This window comes from Pleuronectes platessa, chromosome 3 (genome assembly GCF_947347685.1).
Source record: "Pleuronectes platessa chromosome 3, fPlePla1.1, whole genome shotgun sequence".
NCBI classification, from domain to species: domain Eukaryota; kingdom Metazoa; phylum Chordata; class Actinopteri; order Pleuronectiformes; family Pleuronectidae; genus Pleuronectes; species Pleuronectes platessa.
Window position 1 is genome coordinate 16633673 of NC_070628.1, and position 27404 is coordinate 16661076.

Here is a 27404-nt window from a genome sequence, read left to right on the forward strand (position 1 = left end):
TTCTGAACGAATCTGTCCTGGTGTCTTATGATGTAAAATCAGAATGCAGTGTAGACTTTGGTAGAAGATGGGAGCTTCTTGGTATAACTCACAACAACCACAGCCACTTAAAGCCGCTTACCTGTTCCAGCCAGAGGAGCTGACCGTGTCGCAGCAGTGTCAGAGAACGTCATTATCTCTCACCTTCATGCTGCAGGGCGGCTGAAACTGTACAGATAGAGGTGTCAACGTTAGAGGTGAGCGCTCCAGAGACTGATTGATTTCTACTGGAGCTTTCATCGTCTCTCACCTTCAAAGGTTTCATTTGTCACGATGGCGTCGGAGTCTCAAACCAGTGGCAGGAAAAGCTGCAGCAGGAGCTACAAGGTGTGAGAGGGTGACGATGACCTCGGACAAACAACACTGTCAACACGTTACGATCAATAGCCTAGTTGAGAAGTGTGTGATGGGAGGTGTAGATGAGAGGCCCTGTTAAAGCGGTGCTGTGTGAACAGGGTGTGATGCTACTGTGAAAGCTGCACATTCACATTCCTCTCAGTTGGGTTTGTGTTGTGAGACGTGGTTTACTCCGTGATTTATTCTGTCTGAATAAAACCATTATGATTGAACTGAAGAAGGAAGAGCTCTTCTCTCTTTGTATTTCTAGCGCAGGTTGTCTTCACATGAAAATAAAGAATCTACATTCAAAGGTAGGCATATCATATATATATATGCACACATTTAGAAAAGTGTACTTTACTTTTCATACAATTATGCTGCTTTTACTGTGGTTTAACATCAAGTGAAAAGCAGGTACTGTTGGTTTTTGATATCAGAATGGTTAAATGACTAGTCAGCACTTGGTGAGATGTTCTAAATTTACTGCAGTAATGTAACAAACGGTTTGTTTGTCAGCAGAAATGTGGGAAAACTGCTGAATAGATTTTCTCAGATCTTGGTGGAAGGATGAGATATGGACCAAAAAAATAAAATCCCTTAAATTGTTGACACTGATCTGGATAAAGGAACCAATAAAGAAAAAGATACGGAATATCGCATGAATCTTAATGAAAAAATTGGACTGATATCAGATCCCTCATAATAATGGATCTTGTGAATTTAAATGTGGACTGTTGGGACTCGAGGTATGTGCTATAGTGGCATTTAACTTACTTAATTAAAGACAGAATTCCTCATTAAACATTTAAGTACATGAACTTGTCTCAAGGGATAAAGTGTAGACACGGAAAACTAAAGAGTACATGTATATAACAGTGATATTTGAAAACAGGTTATAGAGAAAATTGAGTTACGTTATTAAATATCTTCATGATGTCCTGGATTCAACACTGCATAATAATGACAATAAACAAAATTGACTTTAAACAATAAAAATATCAATCTTTATTCTTTGAGATATAGCATATCAAAGATGAGACCTTGATCTATGATACCATAACAAATGACACAAGAACTATACAACAGTAAACAAAGTGGAACCTAATAACTTTCTCTGGATAAAGGACAATGGTCATCTCTTCTCTTTGCATGTACAGAAAATATTTTTGAATGTGACACGAAGACGCAAAACAAACACTGTTGACTTACGTTTGTCAGGATATTAGGAGGATGTTATGAATTCAGACGTGGCCTCTATATAAAACATCCGGTGTGCATGGATGAATGCAAGTTTTCGTTTCCACATTACAAATACAGTGGCATCGTGTCAATTTCTGGGTGTTATACAAGATTGTTTGGAACAAATTCTTCCGGTTATTGAAAAGGAAACCTCCTCTTGTGATAAAATCGCTCTTAATGTAAATGTAACTGCTCTATCTGTTGTAATATTAATATTAAATGAACAAGCACAGACTACTTCACGGGCAGGTTAACTCCTTGGGCACCAGTTACAGTGGAGCCTATATGCAACAGGGTACGACTTAATGTGTGAGCGCAGGCAAAGGAAAACAAACACTGTCTAAAGCTAAAAGATCGTCACTGTTTTAAGACCTGCAACAATGAAAAGTTGAATTATGCTGATTACACTGAACATACACATAAATATCTATTCATAAAACAACTATGTACTGCATGTGCTTCTCTTTAGAACAGAAAAAAAAGGATTTTGATGACTTTATTTGGTTTACAGTTAGAAAACAAAAAAAACAGTTGCACATATTCCTCCACAACCCCATCGCATACAATAATATTAGACCAGGAACAACAACAGCAATAAAAACACAATGATAAATGAGCGTTGTAAAATGCAAGGTATGACTGTGTTACACAATATTGTCTTTATATAGAAGGAGACAGGATGGTTTGGCATAAAAGGGATTTAAAAAACATCATAACACAACAGAATAATGACGAGACGACTTCTCCCCGAAAGCTGCTCCACACTGCTATTGCTTTCTTTTGTTTATTTTGCAGTGCAGAGGTGTCAGCAATATCTTTATATCCTCCGTAATACTATAAACCTAATCTATAATATCCCTATACTTAACCCTAGTATCTATACAAAACTCTACACCACAACACAAAGTAGAGCGGGCCAGTGGCGCTGACAGTTGTTCTAGTTCAGAGCTAATCTCGTTTATCAAATCCAACATGCTGTACTTCATTTGAATTAGAGTTTATCCTCAGTTTTCACAATAATCCTGATTGATTCAATAAAAATCTTGTACCTATAACTTCACTCTTAAATCCCTCACATTTTCCCTGCATGGCCGCTGCACTGACAATGAGTGGAAGCGCTTAACAAAATAAACCCAGCGCACAAACCTGACTACTGAGACATCGACTGTACGTGTTTGGTTTGGTTCTGTCTATCTGTGACCTGACAACATTCAGGGTTCATTGTAAAAAACCCTGATGTAGATTGCATAGGGAAGTCAAAGGCAGGAGTGGAGAAGAAAACAAGTGGTACAATATGTGGATCTGCGCTAAGACGTGACTTTGCTCAAATTGTAACTTTGGGAAAACACAACAGAAGCTAAATGCTGGGATTTACTCTGAGTCCTGTGTCCTTGTAACCTCCTGATAAATTAAAAGCTGTGGTTAGGTAGTCCTTCTATGTAACAAAAATGGTCTTCACAGCATGAGTGTGTGTGTGTGTATGTGTTTGTGTTTGTGTGAGTGTATGTTCATATAAACAGAACAAAAATGTGTGTGTGCATTTGTGTGTGTATCTGTTGTGTCCTGAATCATAATTTGGCACCACGCGGGACTCTCTACATCTCGTGGGACAGGGCTCCGTGCTGGGCGGCCACTCCGTTGGCCTGCAGGGCGGCCGGCTGCTCCGCGGGCAGACCGTTGGTTTTTGGCTCGACCGCGGGGAGAGAGGTGAAATGGCCGTTGGATTCATTTAACCTGCGAACGCGATACGTCTCGTAGTGGATGCTGCCTGTGATGTCTTTGATATTCTGCATGTGCGTCCTGAAAGAAAGGAGATGTCATTACGGCACGGGTATGGGTTCTCAAAGTCAGTGCCATCAAGGCAGACCCCAGATCTTTAATATACATCTGTAATCCTGCTCTGTGTGCACTTAACTACTTGTCCTCAAAAAGGCTATTTGTGAATCGTGAAAGCAAACTGCTTCACACTGATATGACCCATCTTTACTGAAAATATCCCTGTACTGATATGATTTTATGTATTTATTTACATCTCAAAGAACAACTTCCACTTCAACCAGTACAGTGAAATAATAAGCAATCCACAGGTGCACTCACTAATAACAGACAATATTAGAAAAGCTCATACCATACTAATTAAAGTGCAAATATATAAATTAAAACCTATAAGACAAAGACATGAGACAACACCATACAAGACCTAAGACAATAGAACACAATCTGAATTATGTGAGTGCAGATGCTGAAATAAAAAGAGAACTAAAGGAAAAAACTAAACAAAACAAATGTAAGTTACATTTAACCAAAGTAATACATTTAACCATTTAGCTTTACATTGACATTTAAACAGGAGTATTAGTACAGTGTCTGTCAATCGATAAAAACATATAGTCCTTATATATGATAGGATTCACAAAGTCGAGCAGTGGAAGCTCACCTGATGAGGAGGTCTCGCAGGTAGGCAAACTCACAGTGTGCAATATTCTCAACTGTAAAGAGGGCAAGAGCAGGGAAGAAGAAACATTAGTTCGTCTAACACATTTAATACGCTGTAGTAATTAGATAAATGGATATGATGCTTCAAACCACCCTGTTTGGAAGCATCCCATAACCTGCCACCAGGTGGCGTTGTTGCTCACAAGTCAAATGAAGGGCATCCTCGAACATTACATCGCCGGCAATTTTCTTTTAAGCCAAGATAACACCCTTCTCCACTTTTGAGTAATTTAATACATCTTAGCTCTCCCGCTCTCTGTACTGGGGCGACTTTAAGTGAGACATTTTAACAAACTCCCCGTGACAAGCCGCCGCTGCCTCCAGTAGGACTAACGCATGTTTGAATTATAGATTATGTCAAGAGTGTAAATGAAAAAAAAAAAGGAGGGTGCTATTTATGTAAAGCTTTGAAATCCAGGGGCAGGAAATTAAATTCTCTTTGAAAGGAAGAGAGTGGAATGACTGCTGCGTCTGCGAGTGCTGATTAGTGGCGTCGGGGGAGCACATTACTAACTTGTAACGAGCTGCACTGCTGGTATCTCCACTTTCTACTCTCGAGAACGCAGGACTTTATATATAAGTACAATATATACATTTAATGCACGCCTCCCACACTCTCATCTCAAATTGTCCCTTCAACCCATGAAAAAACGGTTTCTTCTCCACTTATAGAGACTTTACTTCTGGTTTCTCCTCTGAGGCCTAATTTAGGATGTCGGTGCCGACAGAGCGGCAGCTCAGCGGCTCCCGCTCTCCTGCTTCCCCTCGTTCCCTCTCACCTGCTGCTCGCCTTCACTAGAGCCGAGATTGTTCTTCCAGACGGCATTTGTCCCGCAGTACGTGCACGTCACCTCTGCCGCCCTGCAGCTCCGTGCAGTTAATTTCAAAATGCTTGCTGAGAGAGTGGCTACTATGCAGCCTCGGAAATGTCATCTCTTTAGGAAGGAAAACCGCCTGGTTCCACCTTAAGCTACAAGTATTTCTAATGTTTTTCAAACAGTTGAGGATTTTTAAAGTTTTAGAAGCTCCTCTTTTATTTCAGCTTGAGTTAAACTGTGAAAATACCTTATGTGATGTAACATATATTTACAATTATGAGAATTGCTACATGGACATGGCGTAAGGATCCTGCAGTCCAGTATGTTGGAACAAACAAAGACCAAGATTACAAATATAACAGACAAGCAACATGTCTAGTTCCAAAGTAACTAGAATGCAACTAAAACAGTCTCTTATTATTCATTCAAGCTGCACCAAATTTCACACATTCATAGATATAAGTTCCCTAAATGAGCCAGATCAAGATCCATTAAATATTCCCTGGAAAAAAGGTGAAATGTTGCAAAAGGACCTATTTAGCAATGTTGAAGAAAGTGAAAACAAATCCGTGACCCGCCCCCTGATCTGGATCCACACACAAATTGAATGGGTTCTTCCCTGAGATGCACCGCCTCCATTCACCACGTTTTGTGGAAATCCATCCAGTAGCTTTGGTATAATCCTGCTAATTAACAGATGAATCAATGAATGATCGTTTTTTTGGATAAATTATTGATATTTTCCGATTCAGTCAATGGACTGGAGTTCACTATGCACCATACAGGGGTGTACTGAAATGCATTGTGGGAAGGAGACTGTTAGTTTAACACTGTGAGTCCCTTGTTCAAACCTCCTTCAGCTGTATCTCTCTTTTACGCTCTCACACACAAACACACGCTCGTGGGTGGGTGGGGTAAGGACACTCAATTGATAAGAAGGAATCCGGCTGCACTTGCCAACTTTGATATGTAAACTGTATCAAAGTTACTGCAGGCGTTTGGGTGTGGGTGTGTGTGTGTGTGTGTGTGTGTGTGTGTGTGTGTGTGTGTGTGTGTGTGTGTGTGTGTGTGTGTGTGTGTGTGTGTGTGTGTGCCATGTTTCTGCTTGTTATCCCCTCTGGACTCAGAAAGTCCCTGTAAATCCCTTCCTCCTGTCTCGTACATCTCCCCGGTTACAGAACCAGAGACGCGTGTAAACACAACGCCTGTTTGTCTAACAACAGACGGTTCAACCAGCTGGCCACGTTTCTAAGCTGCAACTTTACACATGCTCCGAAGACACTGACAATATGAACACATTGTTGTCTTTGTTGTTGTGGGCACGATGTGTACATGTCATCAATAGATCAGGTCAAATGAAATCATCAGTCAGAGTGATAAAGTCAGATGGTCTTGGCACAGTGTAAATGGACCAGGTGTGAACCAGGTGTGAACCAGGTGTGAGTGCGGTAAATGAGCCGTTCTTTAATGTTTGACTAAACTCCGCTACACAGATGGACATTATTTTAACTAGGCCAATCTCTCATATATTTATATAACAATAAATGTCAGTCAAATTATTTTTCAACTGATGCTGGTGGTGGAGAACGAGTGTGAACACAGAGAACATGGATTCAGAGCCTCAGGAAACCTACATTATTCTGCCTGCTGACTCATTCTCTATTGTCTGTTTAGTAGAACAAGCTGTGTGTGTGTGTGTGTGTGTGTGTGTGTGTGTGTGTGTGTGTGTGTGTGTGTGTGTGTGTGTGTGTGTTTGTGAATGCATATTAGAAATAATTGTATTACCTTCTATGGTGCCCCATTTTGTTTTCCTGCCCAGGATCCTCTTCCCGTTCACCTGGTACTCCTGGTCACTGCCCACCACAGCAAAAGGGATCATCTCCTGTTGAGTGGACACACAAACACACGGTCATTGAAGTGTAACTGGGGATTTTTTTTTTTTCACTAAACAAGATGCTGTGATAAATTTCTTCAGATGAAAACCAAACATAAGAGATACAATTAGAGAATTGTAGATATCAATGGCTTAAACATGAACATATAAAATGTGTGATAACCTTGTGAAGTGCTCGAGCCACAGGAGGATGTTCTGATCCTGTGGCTGTTGTACCGTGTGTGAACTTACCCTGATTTTGTCATTGATGATCCTGTCTTCTGCGTCCTCGTCAAACTCTTTCTGAGGGTAAACGTCGATGCCATTGGCTCGTAGTTCTTCTCTAATCTGAACACAGTGGGACAAAGAAACATCAAGTCCAACTGGCTCCACAAATAGATTTCCAGAAAGAGAGCACACGCGCACACACACACACACACACACACACACACACACACACACACACACACACACACACACACACACACACACACACACACACACACACACACACACACACACACACACACACACACACACACACACACACACACACACCTTGGTTTGAAACCTGTTTACATACAGTTTTTAGGTTTGAGAGAACTGCATTAAATACTTGATTACATATGTTGACGCAAATTTGGGGAATGTATTACTTTGTCGATTGCTGATGTACTTAAGCATCATGGATGGTTAAGAGGAAACGTGTTAAATGGATTTGAAAGAGGCCAAGGAGATGGATGCATTAGGGAATCAGATACACTCTGCAAATATTTGTACTTTTATTGCTTTAATTATATTTTTTAAAATAAAATACTTTTACTCAAGTAGAAAAGTAGATTTTAATTTTACTTGAGTAAATGTACAAGAGTTTCCTCCACCACCGCTAATAAACATGTAGGAGTTAACAATGGAGGTCAACCGCTATTAGAAGAAACCTTGATATCCAAACAGAGGTAAGGTTTATAAAATGGCCACAGCAAATTCTCTGCATGTCTTCATAACGACTGAAACTCAAGCCTTTTGGAGAAATGTCCATTTAATGAATGACTGTTCTCTCCCACAATTACAACTCTGACAATTTCCACTTGGTCCTTGATCAAACATTTCATTGTTTATCCTTGGAAGCTTTCTCAGGGCTACATTAAAGGATGCAAACCAAGTACAATTCTACAAAGAGGCCACATCAACTGCTGGTTAGAGGGAATTCGACCAGACACTCACAGCTGGACCTACTGAGGCCCAGCGTTTAATAAAAAAGAAAGGAAGAAAAAAAAAACTCTCATTCTGTTTGCATGTCAAGTTGCTGAAGGGAAAATGGGGGAAAAAAGAACATTTGGCACAAAAGACTTTTAGTCAATAATCTTCAGGGTCATATGGAGCATGTGCGGCCAACCAAAACAATTCAGCTACAAGCCCTGCGGCTTCCTTTCACTGCCAGGGCCGGCTCCAATCCCGGCTTTATTCTTATTGGACGGTGTCACAGGCAACAGGGGGAACGTGTTAGCCAAGACACCCATGGTGCCTCAATACCTCTGTACAATGAATAAAGCTGTTAGGGAAGTCCGTATTCATGGAAGGAGGGACGGAGAGATAAAGGAAATGATGGAGGAGGGCAGGTGGCTGTGTGCCTCCTGAGGACCGAGAATTATCCGACAGAAACACACTGAGGTGGTTTAAGAGTCCAGCCAGCTGGAGCAAGGCTCTGTGGAGGCAGGGGAAGGCGTGAGAAGGAGCTGGTGGCTGTGAGGTAACAGTGGAGGACTGTCAGCCTGAGGAGTCTCAATACAAGTGAAGAAATGAACAATTTTCCAGAGGGTAGTCAAAATCAGCTGATCAATAGAGTTTGTACCAATGTGCATCGCAATCTATAAATAAATCTGAAACGTTATTAACTGACAGATATTCATCGTCATCCTGTTTGAAATGGGTTATTACTTGAAAAGGTTTACATGCGTCCTCATAGTGTCCATTGCTGCAGCTCCTCTTTTCAGCCTCTGTCTGAAACGCTTGGTTTTAGCTTCTGTCTCTTTAAGGCCCCCTGATAAAGCCCAGACCACTCTGATTGGCCGGCTGGCCCCCTCTGGTGTGGGATTGGTCAACTGCTTGCAGCGTGTGGAGGAAAAGTCGACCTCCTCTCTCACTTTACAGTTTACTCACACATACACTAATGTATTAGTGGCAAACCATCTGAGGCGAATTGGAGAATTAAACGAGGCAAATCATATCATTTGTGATCTTTGACCGACGATACTCGCTTTGCATTCCAGGATGTGACCGTGCGCTTAATTGGCTTTATAAGCTGGCGAGCCACTAGCCGCTAGATGTGCATTATGCAAAAGGGATGAATTGTGATTTCACGATTGCCAGGAAGTGTCAGTCATACAGCTGATGAGGAGTTTCAGGAGCTTCAGGATCAGTGTTTTCTGTGGTGGACATGATCTGGATTAGGCTTTTTAACTGAGATCTTTTCATACACAGACAACCTACATAACTCTAGAGGAAAGGAAAACAAAAAAGGTATATGTCTATAACGCATCTCACTAAAAACATATCGACCTCAAAAGGCCAGGGATAAAGCCATTAGGCTACAACACCAGGAAAACACCAAAAAATCCAATATTGGTTGAGATATTTCAGTCTCGACTTATGTGGTGGATCAACTGAACCATCAACAGATCAATATTCAAACATTCCTTCTACCTTTTTTAAATTCTGCTTATGTTTCATAGAGGTCATGTTTTGTTTCAGTGTCAACCTCTCTGTACTTGACTGACTCGTACGATCATCCATTAATTCACCAGTAATGAAGGACCTGCCAGCTCTGACGATAACTGGGCAAAGGCTCTCACTTCTCATAATGGGCCAGACTTAGGAGCTCTGGAACGCTGCTCAGTAGATAAATGCTGGTGAATAAATTGTTCTTATATGCTTCTGTCTGGACTTTCTAATGCACAGTGTGGGTAAGTACCCAGCCGGGTTTTGTTAGCGCTCACCGTCTGTTTAAAGTCGTCCCTCTCCTCCAGGGTGAGCGTGTCGGCCTTGGCGATGACGGGGACGATGTTAACCACCTTGCTGAGGCGCCTCATGAACTCCACATCCAGAGGCCGGAGACTGTGGGAGAGGAGAGAGACCACAGAGTAGGACTTTAATTTCATGTATGAATCTACAGCTGTGTCCGTGTTGCTCATATGAAGAAATGAAATCTGAAGGAGGAAGCGGCCAGTGACAAAGAGGGAAATATTTCAAATTACAACAATACAAATTCATAGAATTTCTGCTCAAAGAGTTACTCGTTTGTAAATGTCTTCTCTTTTCATTCCAGAGTGACGATGCTAAATCCAGAATGGATACAAAAAAACGCAGCTTTTTCCTCTGGCACTCAAGGAATATTTTTTATTATACAACTATTTTTTCCCTCAACCAAGACATAAAAGATTCCGGGGACCCCCTTGTGTATTTCCCTTGGAATAATTTAACAAATCCTATTTTTTTTACTCTTCTACTCAGTTATGTGAAAGAACAAAAAGAGAAATGTCTTAGAAAGATATAAGTTGTGTATAAAATATATTTTTACCATGTCAACAGAGAATACTCTTATGCTCATGTTCATGGATGAATGTGGAAACTGTTCGTGGACCCCCTGGCGGTGCGGCCCCTGGAATCTGCAGACCCCCATTTGAGAACCACTGCTTTAGAGCTTGCGTATTTCTAAGATGTGAATGCAATGGAGGAGAGGAACCACTAGGGGCTGATCATGCTCTACTGTGATACATTCAGCTCACCCTGGTTTCTAATATGGAGCCACATCCTATTACATTAACATATGTTAATCTCCCAGGTGACATTTGAGTGACGGTAGGAGAGCTTGTACATTCATTATGAAGGTTGATGCATAAAACATTCAGTCTTTGTGTCTCAGATTTGGTCGTGAAATTCTGCTTTTGCTTGACTTAAACACAAACTTGGTATAGTATATTCTCTGCATGTTTCTCCTGTTACTCTCTGTGAAGCAGCGACAATCACTGTTCTTGTATCAGTCTGCACTGTTCTTCTCTTCTCCGTTTCTCTCTTATCCCCCTTCTTTTCTGTGTCAATGTTGCCTCTAGCTGCTCCTCCAGACACATTCCCCCCTCATGCTGTCTTGCTCATGCCCTCCAATTAGCCCCAGCCCAAACCAGGCCAGCCTGGTTCAAAGAGCCAGGAGCAGCTGCAGAAGATGCCTGGCTGGCTCTCTCTCTCTCAATCCCCCCACACTGTGAGTGACAGCCATATCACCATGAGCACAAGATGAAACAGAAGGGAGCATTAGATACATAGAGCGAGAGAAGAGAGAGAACAAACAGATAGGACAGCGTAAAGTGATGCGTTCAAGCCGAAATAAAGAAAATACAGAGCATTACATTTGATGCATCTTTCATGCTGAGTGGATGACGGGCATGTGTCATGCAGAGAGGGAGAGGGCAGGGGTCAGAGAAAGGTCCAGAGGTTGATAACGCTCCGTGTGAATGTTTGTAAAACATAAATTACATGACTGCATGCATAGATGCAAGAGTAGAGAAATGCGTGCTGTGCCATATGCATGACTGAGCAAACACGTCATGTGCACATGTATCCTCGCACACTCACATATGTTGTACACACAATAAATATGGATGTATGCACGCATGCACACATTTACACGCCTGCCTGCATGCATTCATCGCCCTATATATGTGGATAAAGAGCAGTCATGTTTACACAAATGGAAGTTCTATCGTCTGCTCTGTTTTAGTGAGGGATTAGAAACCAGCGACTAGAGTCAAAGAGCAGCCTCCTTCTTCTCAGGAAGAAAACGTTAAAGGAGGTAGTAACGAGACTACCCAGAGGGAAATACTGCGGCCGTCTCCGCCATTATCGGAAATGTCTGCTGATGCCAAGACTGAGTTCTGCTTCATGAGCACGGTTCATCTATCTGAAACCACAGAGGCAGCTTCAAAGCAAATTTTCAAACTGGTATTTGAGATGTTTCAAACAAGACAAAGAAAAAAAAACACATAATATCTCCAATGATGGAAAAACTTAGAGAGGTACCAGGGGAGTTCTGAGGAAGGAATCCAGGGGCTGTTTTGCATTAGACCCCAATTTAAAGCTTCAACTGGTGTTATTGTATGAAATGAAAAAGGAAAAGAAGAGATTTCTAATATTTCGCCCACGCTTTTTTTCCTCATGACCCAGAAAAAAATCTGTGGAAGTATGTATTACCAACAGTAGAGTTATTATGCTTTCGTTTTTTTAAGGATCAAACTATTTTTTTCTGTCTATTTAACTGATAGACTGTATATAAAGATAGACAGCTGGGAAAGGTACAGGTTATTAGATGTGCAAAATGGCAGCGTTCGTATCCGCCATATTTTGGTTGAATTTTCTTGATCCCCGGAGGAAGTATCAGCAAATTCAATCTATTTTTACAAAGTCTATGATTTAACCCTATTCAAGCGTATGCCAGGTTGAACCAGCCCAAACAGATGTCTCCTATGTTTTCATGCTGTCTACTCTCTGGTTGACTCTAAGGAAGACACCACTTCCTGACAGATGTTCTGTTTGTCACATAAGAGTGCATTTATGTGCATTGTGCATTCATGTATGAATGACTGTGTGTGTGTCTGTGTGTGTATGTGGACACTTTCGGGACATTTCACAAAGGAGGAGACATTTCGAGTGGCTGAAGTGTGCAGCTGCAGGCAAGATAACACACAGACGCATTCAGGGTGGTTTTACAAGTGTTAGCACGTCCACTGCCCAGTGCAGTCCACTCCCTGCACAGGTTTACATGAACACATACACACACAGACACAAACACACATTCTCTACAGCAGCAGCTGTGGTGACATGAGCAGATGATGAGGGGGTATGTCAAACAGTGGGGTGCACACCCACCCACCCACATGTCATCCCCCACTCACAGGCAGGAGGCTCAAGTGGACAACTGTTGAGTTACCAGTGCACTGAAATATGAAGCAGCAGTGGATGCAGCCGTCACTGAGATATGCAGTCAGTTAATTGGAAAATTGGTGCATGTTTACAGTTGGTGCACATGAGTGTTTTGTGTTCTTTCATCTTCTTGTGTACAACACAGTTCCCCTATCAGGATGCCGCCGTCGACCACAAATACCCGGAGCCTGGATGTTTGCCTGCATTAGCTGCAGCGTGTCCTCCTTGACCCTCGGTGCATACAAGGACACACCACTCACCGCAGCTGAATCAAACTAATTACAGAGAGGGGAGAAAAAGACAGACCCTAATCACCGACAAAGCAGCAGGAGAAATGTGGTCTGTATCATGTCAGTATTAGCAAAGTGAAGCCGAAGCAAACGTCATGCAAGCGAGGCAAACAACCTCCACCTGGTTGTTTAACAGGAGACATGTGCTTCGTCAAGACACTGCCAGGTCACTCTGACTGGTTTTAGTTCTACTAAACCTTTCTTCATTTAATTCACTCAGACATAAGACTCCTGCAAAAATTACCCCAGCGGTTACGGTTACAGTTACACTGAGCGTGGTATGGTTGTATTGTGTGTTGCATGTGTGTACGTTTTCAAAAACCTTTTTCTGAAATGTGCTCGTGTGTGGTCACGGTCATGATGGATCCCAGCAAAAACTGGATTTGATAGATCTGTTCCATCAGTCTGTTTAATAAAAGTAAACATGTTCCAGATGAACAGAGAGAGCCACTCTTCACAAGATTAAACAATAATCAGAAACAGACCGCTCATGAAGCAGCTTGTCCAAATTCCAAATCAGAAGAAAAATACTTTTAGGCTCAGCGATACGACAAATTAGGGCACAGGGAGATTCTGGTGAGGTAGACAATCTCAAAATCGAATTACTTTGTACATGTTGATGGTGAAGACACTGATCGATAAACCTTTAAATCAGCCAAACTACTATATTTCATCTATTCCATATAAGGTACTGATCACATCCTGATCCTTGTTTTACCATCTCTCCACCGCTCTCAACTCTGAGACCTTTAGGATTCAGTTTCTTTGAGTAACCCGACTCCTCAAGTGATACTTTATAGTGACTGAGAGGAGAGAATGAGTTCCACATGTGGTCACCGGAGACAGAAAAAAAGAAGAGCTGGAGAAAGACATAGTCACAAGACCTGTGGAAAGACAATAGGTCAGGGGGAGAGATTTCCCAGAAGGCCTGATTCATCTCTGCAGCTGTGGGAGAGACCGAGAGAAACGAAAGGCGGGGGGGGGCTGCTGGTCTCTTTGATATGTTATCTTACCAGTGGCCTGTGGGAGGTATGAAGTATATGCAGCAGTGCACCCTGGAGTCTGGGATCCTCTTCTTCCTGTTGATGTTGATCTCCTCCTGCAGGTAGGCTTCATACTGGTCGTTGATGAACTTCATGATGGGCTGCCAGCTGACCAAGGAAACACACGTTAGGGAAGCAGGTACAGCCACAATCATTGACAACATGGCAGTAGGTGAAAGTATTGTGATACATAATGATGATAACAATTAAAGAGATGCTGCACACTTAAATATGTTATTTGAGATGAAAACTAAATCATAGAACAGGAGCATGATTAAAGAGGTTTTATCATCACATTTTTTTTGTGCAAATTTGCCTTAAGATGAAGTAACTTCAACGTAACTCACCAGTTTTCATTGTTGATCTGATCTCCAAATCCCGGAGTGTCGATCACGGTCAGCTTCATCCTCACTCCTTTCTCCTCAACATCTGGACCAAGAGGTGTTGTTTCATTAGTACACACACACAAATCCATAGAGAGAGCAAAACATCAGGAGTACGATAAAGCAGCAGGGAAGTGATTTAAGCTGCAGGCTACTGGACGTGAGCTTTGACCGACCGTGACTGACGGACTTGATCTCGATGGTCTTGGGGATCCTCTCCTCTGGGCTGGGCTGAACAGATTTACGGCTCACCTTGGATTTGAACAGGGTGTTCATCAGAGTGGACTTCCCCAGGCCACTTTGCCCTGAACAGAAAAAAACACACACACACGCACACGAGTTAGAGATGCTGGGATCACATTCACTGCTGGTTTTAACCCAAGACAGTCACAAGGGCAAAGTTATTTAAAGCCATAAGCCTCATTCAATTCAAAACACACACCAGTTTATTTTCGGGTTTTCCCAACAAAATAGTGAGATTGAATTTATTTGTGTGAATGTTTGTACTGTCTGGATTTCGTGGAGAGTGTGTTTGTGAGTTAATAGACTGTGTGCATAGCAGGGCGGCTGCAGGGTCAGACGAGCAAGCTGTGGAGGTCAAGAGGACAGATGTACTGTATAGACCACACACACACACACACACACACACACACACACACACACACACACACACACACACACACACACACACACACACACACACACACACACACACACACACACACACACACACACACACACACACACACACACACACACACACACACACACACACACACACGTTTTAACCAATTTAACATGCATCACTGAAATGAAACCAGCAGGTGGTGAACTCCCTTGAGTCAGATCTGCAGTCTACTTCTTAAATCACCTCAGGACTCTGCTCTCGCCCTTTCATTCCTTTGTTCTCCACAAAGAAGACAGGAGCTCACAAATAGAACCATCTACTGTAATAGAAATTATGTATTGAAGTGTATTTTTTTGATAATGACACGTGTTTTTATTCAGCCCTACATGTACTTTAAAATAAAAATATTTAAAATAACTTATGATACTTAACTAACGTAAAGGCTGTGCACATGTTACGTATTGGTGTCTACATCACACATCTCTGGTGGTGTTTAAGAATATTTTACAATACATTATTATAAATGAGTAGCATTGTTTATTTTACCCTAGAAACACATGCTGTGCTTTACTGCACTAATTTCCATATAGATCAGTTGTTGCAAGTGAAAAACACCAGTAACATTAAATATGGGTTAGATTTGTGTTTTGACGACACTTTTTAAATATGTAATTATTTGTGATTTTATATTTTTCATAGCAAAGTGACACCCTCCGGCCGTCTGTTCACAGAACCTGTGGGTATCCACCGTGACATGTGGAGAGATGCCAAACTGCCCGGACCCCAGTGACAACCAGGATGGTTTTTCCCATTACTCTCACTCTCTCCTCTGTCAGAAAACTCCACATGCAGTCGTCTCAGTCCTGTGCATTTACCCACGCCCACACATTTTGTCTCACACCAACACACACCCACACACTGAGACACCCCTGCTGCCCTCTCTGCATGGTGCAAATCAAAAGGTCACAGGGCCGAGGGCAGGGATTAGGCAAATGCATCTCATGGAGGACACCACGAGGGACAGGGCCAAGACCGCAGCTGCTCTAACCTTTCACGTCCTCAAGAGCCGGCCAAGTGATAACTCAGTTAGCCGACAGAAACTTTATTATAATCTCAGAAGGTGCTTAAAGGTCATGTTCCTACCCTGACATTCTATAATTTTTTATCTCTTAACCTCATTAGATGAGAAACAAGGTGAAGACAAATGAAGCCTAGAGCAGATCAAATGAGTCTAACTGCAGAGCATTTTTTTTAAACCCTAACCCTAACCCTCTACAATATCTAAAATCTATCAAAAAGTGATTAACCAGATAGATTTGTTTGTATAAAGCAGAAAAAGCAGGTCAGTACTGGCCCTACATTCTGAAATATGACTCCAATGATGTGTGAGCCAAGTATTTGTAAACACAACATGTTGTGTGTCAAAGTTCCCTCTGGCGATCAAATATGACCTCATTCCAATTTAAACACATCATACTTTTCCTCCATTGTAAAGTTTTATGTGATCCATTCCAGTCCACGTAGCTTCAGAGTGTTAATTCACAACAGTGTTATGTATCATCTAATGAGACAAGATTCACCTCATCCTTAAGGGGTCGGAGCTCTACAAGTGGATACATGTCATGTCAACGTGCGCTGTGCCTGCAATTATGAAGATAATCTGAGACACACATGTGAGAAAGATTTAAATAGTTCTTACTTTGTTTATTCCCACAAATAAACATCTGGTGAGTCACGTTGTATCCACCTTCTCTCTAAAACGATCAGACCATGTGCAACGTGAGCAGCACTCAGTACAGCGCATACCTCCACCAAGGCCCAACAGTCTCCTTAAATTCAATCAATCTGTCACATTTTCATCAAGATGCATGAATTATTCCGTGCGGAATATTGAGAATAAATTCCTAGATTCGCCTTCTGATCCGGATCATCAACAAAACTTAGATCGATTTGTTCCAGACCTATTCTGCACCTTTCCATCAAGATTAGTAGTTTATGGCATAATCCTGTTGACAAACAAACCAACAGGTAAACAGGGGTAAAAACATACCCTCTGTGGTTGAGGTAACAAATCCACATTAGGCATGTTGCGAAAACATCTCCTTGGAAATGTGCCATCTCACTGTGTGCATAAAGAAGTGACCTGCAGGGACTGAATTATGCAGTAACTACCATCATGCCAATGTAAATAAACAACATCTAATTTGGATTGAATTACAAATCTAAAATCAGGATTTTCTGAGGCGCTATATCTCAGACTGTGACAAAAATAAATGTTGACATTCCCTTCTCTGAGGAAAGTATGTGCATAGATTTGTTTTTTCCTTCAGACGAGCGGCCGGCATGTGAGAACAAAGATGCCTTCGTGGAGGCGTGCGTGTGCATGTGTTTGTGTGTGTGTGTGTAAGTGCGTGACAATGGCAACTAATTGGCGGTGTGTTGCAGTTCTCTAAGGAGGTGTGTGAGTGCTCCCTCTGGAGCGTGCACTTCGGTTTCGGAGTAATTGCCACCATTATGCCACTTTCCCAATCTGACAGCCTCCTTTTATTCACTCAAGTGTGTGCATTTGTGTGTATGTGTGGGTCTGTCACATCATGGATACAAAGAAAAGAGCTCGTTGATGAAAGCCCGTGCTGACTGACCCTTCACACAACGACTGAAGTAGAACCAAACATATATTTCTTTGCTTTTTATGAGTGCATCGAAGCAAAGGAGAAGTATCGAAGCAAAGGAGAAGTATCATGATAAATATCATTAAGAAAAAGTAGAAAGTGTTTTTTTTAGTTCAGACAAAACAATGTGTACGTGTGAGATCCTGACAAGACGTATAGTGTGTATTTGGTGCTGACTGTGCCATGTCTCCCTTCAGAGCACTGTCAGATAGTTGTTCCTTGCTTTGCTCTGCAGTTCGTGTTGTTGTAACATGAATTCAAGTTTTTTTTAACAATTAAGCTCAATGTCAAGCTCAGCGTCAAAGCAGGAAGTGAAGTGAACAGGTAATCTTTACATCATACCACAGATGATAACTTGGACTCATACAGTTATGTGAGTTCCTGTTGTCATAGCACACTATGTTTATACAAGCAAGGATTTTACATCAGCCATATATGGGCTTAAAACAAATGATTTCGCCACTAAAATATCATCATGGCATCTACAGCAGGAAGATGGTTTAGTGAAGTTCTTATAAAATCCCTTTCCATCAATTCTCTCCATCCATAATTTTATCCTTATCATGGATGGGGGGGGGGGGGGGGGGGGGGTATTTGAGCCAATCCCAGCTGACATTGGGCAAGAGGTGGTGTACACACTGGACAGTTCGCACATACAAAGACAAACAACCATTCACACTCATATTCCCAACTAAGGCCAATTTAGAGTGTCAGATTAACCTAACCCCAATCTACATGTCTTTAGACTGTGGGAGGAAGTCAGAGAAACCCCACACAGACACGGGGAGAACATGCAGCTCGATCGAAGGCCCCGAGACCGGAACTTGAATCATGAACCGTTTTCCTGTGAGGTGAGTGCTAACCACTGACGCACCGTGCCACCTTCGACAAATTCTAGTTATGGCTGCATATTACAAATGTGTCGACACTGATTCGAGACACACTAACTTCCTGTCACGAATTTGAGAAAAGGTTATAAATTAAAAAGACAAACAGCTTACACCTCTCTTGACTGATCCTGCAGCTGAGCAATCGAACCGATGAGACCTTTCCTGTTAAAAGTCGTAGAAGTGCACGTGACACTCACCCACAATCATGATGTTAAACTCGAAACCCTGCTTCATGGCCTTCCTCCTCATCTGCTCCAGGATGGCATCGATGCCCACGTAGCTGAAGTCGCTGCCATGGGTCTTCTCCGCCTTGACCGGCGGCCCGGGGTGGTGGACCTTGGCGGACTCAGACATGTTGCTGTGGCTCAGACTGACCTCTGACCCTGAGGGACACGGCGCCAAGGGACAAAAAGAAGAAGAGAAAAGAGGAGTTTAGTCAAAAAGAAAAGTCTAGTTCACAGTGGAGACGACTTGAGGCACTGATGTGAGAGTTTATTTCCTGTGTGAAACAGGGTGTATCAGACACAAAGTTCACATCTTTGCAAACTCGCCTTCGTTCAAGACGACACCAGTGAGCTGATAATTTACACGGTCAGCCACAAAAATACGCAAAAAAAAGAAAAGATAATGGCAGAAAGGAGGCACATTCACACAGAAACATGAAATAACAAACTAAACTTTCCTCTGAGTGTAATCGTTCCTCCAAAGAAAACACTCACTATTAAACTCACTAATAAATCAATCAGGAACAGACACGTCTTCCTCCGTATGTTGCACAAATTTCCACCAGCCATGACCTCATGTTTGCGCACAAGAGAAATGTTTCTAAAATAAATTATGTAGAGGTTGAAGCCATAATGAAACGCTGCAGCTGTAGATTAGAGCTTAATTTCATGTTTGTAAAAGGAAACGAAACAATGGAGAGGTCAGGAGCCGCCAACTGCAGATCACTCACACCTTACCTCACTTTAAGGTGAATCCAAGACGGAGGCTGAACGCCAAAGAACAGCTGCAACAAGCGAAGTAAAGAAAACACACGGCTCGACTCTGCCAAGCGCTAGCATGTGCACGCAGCAGCCGCCTCAGCGATTCAAGTAGGAGGAGACAGCGTTTCCTGGGCTGCCACAGAAACTTGCTGTCGTGGTAAGAGACTAGAAACCACAGAAACATACAGCTGAAGGGACCTTTCTCTGTGTGGAAACCTGAATGACAGACATGTAGAGTTTATAAGCTGTGTAATGGGTGTATCATTTAGTTTTTGTTGAGGAACATAAGAGGCCTTTGTGCTTTTGATTTGTCTGTCTGACATTGTGTGTTTTTAAATATGAATGAACAGTGGAACATTTCTTGACATCAAGTCTCCTGCTCAGAGTTTTCTTGACTTCCTGGACACCACAGATAAGACAGAAAGTGTGAAATGGAGGCAGAGCAGAAAGTTGGAGGATGTGATCTGGCTACAAGCACCAATTTCCTCTGATGCACACAGTTGTCACAGCGGAAAAAGAAAAAACCTTCCTCTCTGGCTCTGTGTCACTTTGTCCTGGAAGAAGTGTCTCCAGTGAGCAGCTGCACAGAAGGAGTATTAAAGTTGACTGTATAATCCAGAAGCTTTAATGGGAAGTTTTAAGCATGAATATTCCTCCAAGGCCTAACAATTTCACTAAATGAAATCAATCCGCAACAGATTTCACGCAAAATGTCCATACACTGAAAATATAGACTCCACTCCTTTGTTCTATCCATGCCAAAACTGAATGGGTTCTCTCTTGGCCCGTGTCCAGTCGTTCCCACCATTCAACCGACCGAGTTTTGTGGAAATCTGTTCAGTAGCTTTTGCGTCATCCTGCTGACAAACCAACAAACAGGATCAGACAGGGGTGAGGTGTTTCTCTGAGCACCAGCGGCCTCCTACACAGATCCAGACTCATGGGAATACTGATGAATGAGCTGAGACATTCTCTGAATCATTTTACACACAGAAGACAAGAGTTGCAATTGTGGATGAGGAAGGTCTGCACCACACCTTCAGCGGTCTTGACTCTATCCATAACTGTAACCTTCACTTCCCACACAGTGTGATGAACTGTGGGGCTTGGCTGAAACTCAATCTTTGGAAAATCCCCATGTGCCCATCAACAGTCGGTAAGTGTTCAGTTTAAGAGGGTGTGATGTTTGATAATTTTCACACCCGAAACGGGCAATTTCCCCTTCATGCTTGGGAATTCATTTTACAGTAGCAACGATCCTACCATTGAGGTGGCAGCTGATGCAGTAATAAACTTCTGTGAGTCCTGCATCACGGTGGGCTACAGCTGATTTAGTGCTGCACTCATGTCCTCAGGAAACCTGACACAGAAATCGTATTATGTCTTGGACACAAGAATCCTCAGGTATTTGGTATAACTCATCTTTGGTCTGCTGTTAAATTGTAACGCTGCTCTCCTTTTATGTTTTCATGTTCCATGGATAATGTGTCGAAAGCTGTTTTCACATATGCACTGAGCTCGGGATAATCTCTGGACCTTCTCCACAGGCGCTGTGTGTGTGAAGGCAAATGTCCGAGTAAGAATCTCTGGAGTGTCTGTGGACTTTCTCCGTCCGCTTCCCAAGAATAAAGTCCAAAGCAGAATATCTGTGCAGCACGAGATCCTCTGTTGATGAAGTTTCAAACACGCTACAAATACAAATATTAAACAAAAGAAAACAAAAATCTCGATGAAAAAGCGATGCCATGCGGTAGAAGACACTGACAAAGATGCCGAGAGTTTTTGGCGAGAAGAGCCGGCGCTGTGGACAAAAACAAATGATCTCTGCAAAGAATGTATATGTAGCATCCTGCCTCTGTCTGCAGCACCACCCCTCACCTGAACACTACAGACAGTTTGTGTTATTGAGCAGTGTTCCAACTTTAAAAGAGAACTGCGCTCTGATGTGTAGTATGGCGTTATTAAAGCTGAATCTGATCGCAAATATTTGCATAGCGTCAACAATTCTCATTCGGCTAACTCGTCACAGTCTGACTGGATGGGTAAACCTTTTGAATGGCACAATGTTTAATTAGCTCTAATGACATATACTCCAGGTCTACAGACAAAACGGCCTTCTGAGCACCCTGACCATGCCACCACATCCTCCCCCCTCGCCCCCCCCAGGCCATCTGCTGGCTTCTCTCTCCGCTTCCCTCCGAAAATAGACAGTCACACTGTGGCAGGGACAAACACACAGCCGTGGTAACAAAAACAAGCACATGTGAGCCATGTGAACACAGCGGAAAAAGGGGAAGAACAAGCCAAGCAGCACACAGGAAAGTCGACGTGTTACCCAGCTTGACAACCACCAGCTGTTTGGATATTCACTTCCCTTTCTCATAAAGTCCAGTGCCATTCCTGTCAGTGCTGGTTCCTAATCATACCCCTTTCATTCTCATAGCCGAGGCGTCGTTTAGCAAACCGCCAGTCGCTGCCTTTTCAAACAACTGTCCCTTGTTTACCCGACTAACAGCTCTGCCATTTACAGGAGGCCTCATGAGTGTCTATTCATTCTCCACGTGTTATGATCCTCCACAGACAAAGCATGTCTAACCTCTGCCCCTGCAGAAGCAAGGACCCTTCTGGTTAAACAACCTCATTACACGTGAACAGTGACTGCAGCTGTGTTTCGCAACCACTCGCTAACATGCTATTCATCCTAAGTATGATGTTTAAATGAGGAAACCAGCTGCTTCATATGCAGATTTTGTGTATACGAGAAAAGCCCAGATGTTTAGTACAAATGCATCGGTATGAGCCGTGAGCTCACTGGACACATTCAGCTGCCCCATCATGCTTTTCGGAAACTTTGGCACGCGGGATGGGGGTCTCTAGGATCAAACCGCCGACCTTCTGGCAAGTGGACGACCCGCTCAACCTCCTGAGCCACAGCCTCCCCACTTATGTCCATAATGAACGTTTCCCTATTGTTGTTAGAAATGAATACATCGCTCGACTATTTGTTTCTTAACGACAGATGAGGATGCTCAGCGCCTCATTAAATGTAGGGCTGAGGATGAATGACACATTACGACTCAGATACTGACTCAGTGGCCATTAAAACCAAAACTGTTCTAAAAATGACACAGACCCAGCGGATGCATTGAAATCGAGCAATGCATCAGACATGTGAGATGTCACTGGATAAAATAATTTATCTAAAAAGCACTGTTTTGTTTAATAGAAGCCAAATCAAAAGCTGGAGTGAATCAGTGGGAAGCAAAGTTTCATTCAAATAAAATGAAAATGGGATACGGACCTGTGCAAAGAGCCAAACAAGCGTCTGATATTTGGCCCTTATCGCCCTACATCAACCCAAACTGTCAAAAAGTGAACAGCTTTAATAAACTGCCAACAGATGTTAGATGTGAAGATAAGTTCCAATAGATTCACTGCTGAGGTTGGTTGTTTTTGCCTCATGACGAGCAGAAGCTGCACCTAAGGATTATCTGATCCGAGAGCTTTGAGTAATGAATGGAGGTGCGTTCAGGATTCTTACATGCATGATTAAATAGATCCCATCAAAGAGAAGACTGGTGTTTTATCTTCAAACGAGGGCACTTGTAGCTGAATGGCGCCTGTTGTAAGTTTGATCATTGGTGTTTACATGCGATTCCTTACAATTCTAAAGACGCCATAATGCAGCTCGTTCATGGTTCGCAATACAAGATTCTCTGAAAGACAAGATAACTGGTGAAAAATGTCGTTGGCGTTTGGTTTTCCTGTTTCGTCGCAGCGGACAAAAACCACAGAGTTAGTTTCTGCGCCAGAACAGTTTTACACATGAATGTCAGTTGTAGTCTTCACACGGGGAAACAGAATGCTCAGCTTGTGAAAACAGTTATAGTTCAACTCTGAATGTTTTCTGTGGCTCTGAAGGCAGCGTCTGAGAAAATAACTTGAGCTTGGAGTATATCAAACTTTTCAGAGTTTGAAAGATTTACCAAGCAGGACCATGAGAGAACTTATGCATTGCAATATGGGAATGGTATAACTTCCATTGTTTCGGGGGGAAATTGGCTCATACTCTGGACTAACCAGTGCACAGCAGGGTCAAACTAGTAAATATGGATTATTTACCGTTCGTTGATCACTGCTAATCTTGAGGACAAGCCTTTGACAAACTGCACAAATCCACAGACTTGTCACCATTACATTAATTTGGGCTAATTTGGGCAAACACTACAGCACAGTATAGGAGAATGTATTGTTGTGGTAAATGGTTTTGGTAAATGGTTTTGTATATATATAGCGCTTTTCTAGTCTTGATGACCACTCAAAGCGCTTTACAGTACAGTTCTACATTCACCCATTCACACACACATTCATACAGTGCATCTATTTGCAGCACTTAGTTATTCTATGGGGGGCCATTCGGGGTTCAGCATCTTGCCCAAAGACACTTCGGCATGCAGATGGGTCAGACCGGGGATCGAACTGCCGACCTTCAGGTTGGAGGACGACCACTCTACCCCTCAGCCACACACGCCCACAACCCTGAACTCCATTCAAGCTCAGTGGAAACCAGAAAATACAACACAGGCTTTCACAGAACAATTCTTGTCTGGCGTCAACCTTCGCAGAGAAGTAATACATCGGGGTAACGTTTCAAAAAGCAACATGTAAACATTCAGCTGACATTCATCAACAACCACTACTCTGAAGCATGAAGGACACCGTGTTCTTTCCTCAAACTGGCCGGTAACCCAACCTTCCTGGAAAACCAACCCAAAGTGTTTCCCTCCGATCAGATACAACAAGAGAATCAGTTTCCCACTCCGGATTCGCATAACTCAACGCGCCCCTCCTCTCAAGGCCTTCATTAAAACCCCATCAGAAACATCACATCCATCCTTACAGTTTAATATTCACTGGCTGGAACTCGAGCGATGTTCCAGTTCCAGAAACAAAGCCACACCACCACTTCTCCTGTTTTGCATTACGTGGGTAAAGTTGGGTTTTGCATGTTATTGTTTGACTGCAGCTCAGGGTCATGATAATTTAAAGAAAAAGGCGCAAAAGCAAAAAATAACAAAGATTGAGAGAAATTTTTAAATGATTTGCATGATGAGTCAAAGTGTTGAAAGTGTTCTGTTGATGAATGATGCTGTGCATAAGGAACTGGTCTATGTATAATTGACCATGCTATAATTTCTTTCCCGCTCTGGATTCAAACTGTTCATTTCACATAGTTTCCCATCATGGAAGAAGCTTTAATGCTCTGATGTTTGGCTCCAGATCCAAGAGGAAGAGTTTGAAAACCCGGCTGCACACACACAGGATACACTCGCAGGAAAGTCAGTCTCATGGAAATATTATTAAAAATATCTACAAACATTACGTGTGTACAAATTATTGTAACTATATTATTATGTTTAGTTTATGTTGATTATATTCCCATTATTATTGCTGTATTTATCTTATCAACACTACTGTCTATTGTTCTCATTTATTACTACAAAACATTTTTTTTGCTAATGACGCGTCCCTGCAAAAGTTCTTCACTCATTTTTGAATAATGTGACTATAACCTTCTTGAATCTAGAGCTTTGTTGTATCGAGTAACATCAGCATGCCAAAATCAGATACAGATTCAGCCATGCAATTTGATTTAACAGAGGCAATCTACCAACTTGATGACATGCCCAAGACTTAATCACAAACTCGGCCTCTACTGAGGATGGGAAATTAGGTTTATCCAGCTTTGATTCCTCTGGAAGTTTCAGTCGACTAACTTTCTATAAATAAAACCTTTTAATCTCTGTTGAGCAACTTCCCTTTGATAAAAACGAATATTATTGATAAATATCCTTTTTCTTTAAACAAAGTCAATTTGAAAATATCATGTCCTAGCCAATTGGATTTCTCTGAGGTAGTACCATGCTAGTAATCAAATATTTTACTTGGTTTTCTTCCAACCCTTGACTTCAGTCTGTCGAAGAATATGTTCCTTAGGGGCTGGAGATTTGGGTAAGGAACGGATCATGTCTGCTCTTCCACTCACACACTTTAACTCACAGATACTGACAGCTCTTAAACACTGGCTGCTATTTGAAACAACATTTTGAACATGGTTCCCATGAGGTGAAACCCCTGAATCTCTGCCCAAGTACAGCTTCCTCGTTCTCCTCTCTCTGTGTGTGTGTGTGTGTGTGTGTATGTGTGTGTGTGTGTGTACTTCAGTGTTTCTCTGTTACTGTCCTGTGTTTTCTCTCCCCCTCTCTTTTTGCAAACCGGAGATGATATTTCCACTGGCTCCATGGTGGCTCCCTCTAAAGAGGAAGAGGTCATAAAGTTTTACGGCTGCTCTTGCCTGGAAGAGATACATGAGAGTCCAGAAGGACGAGGGCAGCACACGAGTTGACAGACAGTCCTAAGTGTGTCACATGAATACAAGATAAACATATGCAAAATTTACTATCCCCCCCCAAATAATGTAGACTTGGTTTTATGAGTGCAGCTAGGAAAAGTCTCAATAGAGAAATGCACAGTCTCATTTTGAAAACAACCACAATACAACACATCTCCACCATTTTTAGTCCCCTACTAACTACTTATTTTTCTGATAATGAGTAATGGCACTAATTCATTTAGTGGATCACAGCGGAGACGTTGGTGGGTCCTCCCCAACTGTGACCACAATCTGTTACACAGAGTGTATACTGTAGATGAATTAAACCCACAGTGCATTGGGGAGCCGTGCAGCTACTCTCTTGAAAAATATTCAAGCATGTGTTTCACAGGAAGCGCTAGCAAGAGTTTTGAATGCTTCATTCGGGGTTAAAGTCAAACAGAAAACAACTTTGGAACAACATGGGTGAATCATATTGGTTTGGGCTCCATTCAGCAGCATCTGTCAGCCATACTGACGCCCTGCAACTCACACTGTGGTGGGCGTGTTTCCTAAGAAACACAAGGAAAGATTTTCAATCATTTGTGCTCAAATTACATGTGTCCTGGTCAAATACGTGTGGAAGTATTCATGTCAGGGATTGGAGTCTGATCAATGACAATACTGGAAATCTCCTGCTGCATTCCTCAGAAGGGAAAGGCAAAGTTCAGAGAATGTCCGGACCCAATTTTTCTGGACTACTTCATGAGTTTTTGTCTGAAAACTGCTTTAGTGGCATCACAGCTAATATTGTAGCAGTGCTTAAAGTTGTGATCTGAAATGGTCTGAAATTGAGCCAACAACAATCCACTATGAGAGTATTTCCCAGTATTGACCTGATGCAGTTGACTTGAATGTCAATTGTGAACATGTGTTTAAACTTAATGCTACACTGCGTTCTGTTTAACGGGGACATAATGGCGTATTCTCGACAGGTAGTGAGAGAGTGGGGTCGACAGAGGGGAGCTGGGAGGACACAGTTGGGTTCTCATGGCGCTGTCAAGCTACTCCAACAGCAAATCCCCCGGCCATACTTTGAACCCAGCGGAACACGCATCATAATAACTCCCTGCAGTCGAGGTCTGGCGAGGTCGATGACAGCCTCAGTTGACACAAACAGATGCCGCCTCTTCAGAAAGCAGGTCTGAAGAATTCAACTGGCCCCACTCCGTCTTTTGGTCTTGTCACTTATGTCAGCCCACTGAGAGTGAGACGCCTGGCCTCACGTGGAGCAAAGCAGATGGTGCCGTTCGGCGTTGAAATGTAGCCCCATGCACGGAAACTTCTACACAGCGAATGTAG

General features: G+C 42.4%; 1 protein-coding gene across 6 annotated transcripts in view; it reads right to left on the reverse strand.

The window, feature by feature from the left end:
* Positions 1-1354: 1354 nt before the first annotated feature.
* Positions 1355-27404, reverse strand: part of LOC128436985 (septin-9) — a 60993-nt gene continuing 34943 nt past the window's right edge. For 5 of the 6 annotated variants that reach the window (XM_053418935.1, XM_053418937.1, XM_053418934.1 and 2 more), the window contains 9 exons: positions 18881-19066; positions 14670-14798; positions 14458-14539; positions 14081-14218; positions 9801-9918; positions 7057-7152; positions 6717-6813; positions 4055-4106; positions 1355-3417 (listed from right to left, as the gene is read on the reverse strand). In XM_053418935.1, coding sequence (XP_053274910.1) covers positions 3213-3417; positions 4055-4106; positions 6717-6813; positions 7057-7152; positions 9801-9918; positions 14081-14218; positions 14458-14539; positions 14670-14798; positions 18881-19066 — 1103 coding nt within the window. In that variant the 3' untranslated portion in view covers positions 1355-3212. Of the gene's footprint in view, positions 3418-4054; positions 4107-6716; positions 6814-7056; positions 7153-9800; positions 9919-14080; positions 14219-14457; positions 14540-14669; positions 14799-18880; positions 19067-19645; positions 19797-27404 lie in introns of those variants that run through there. The other variant, XM_053418939.1, reaches the window with a different exon arrangement.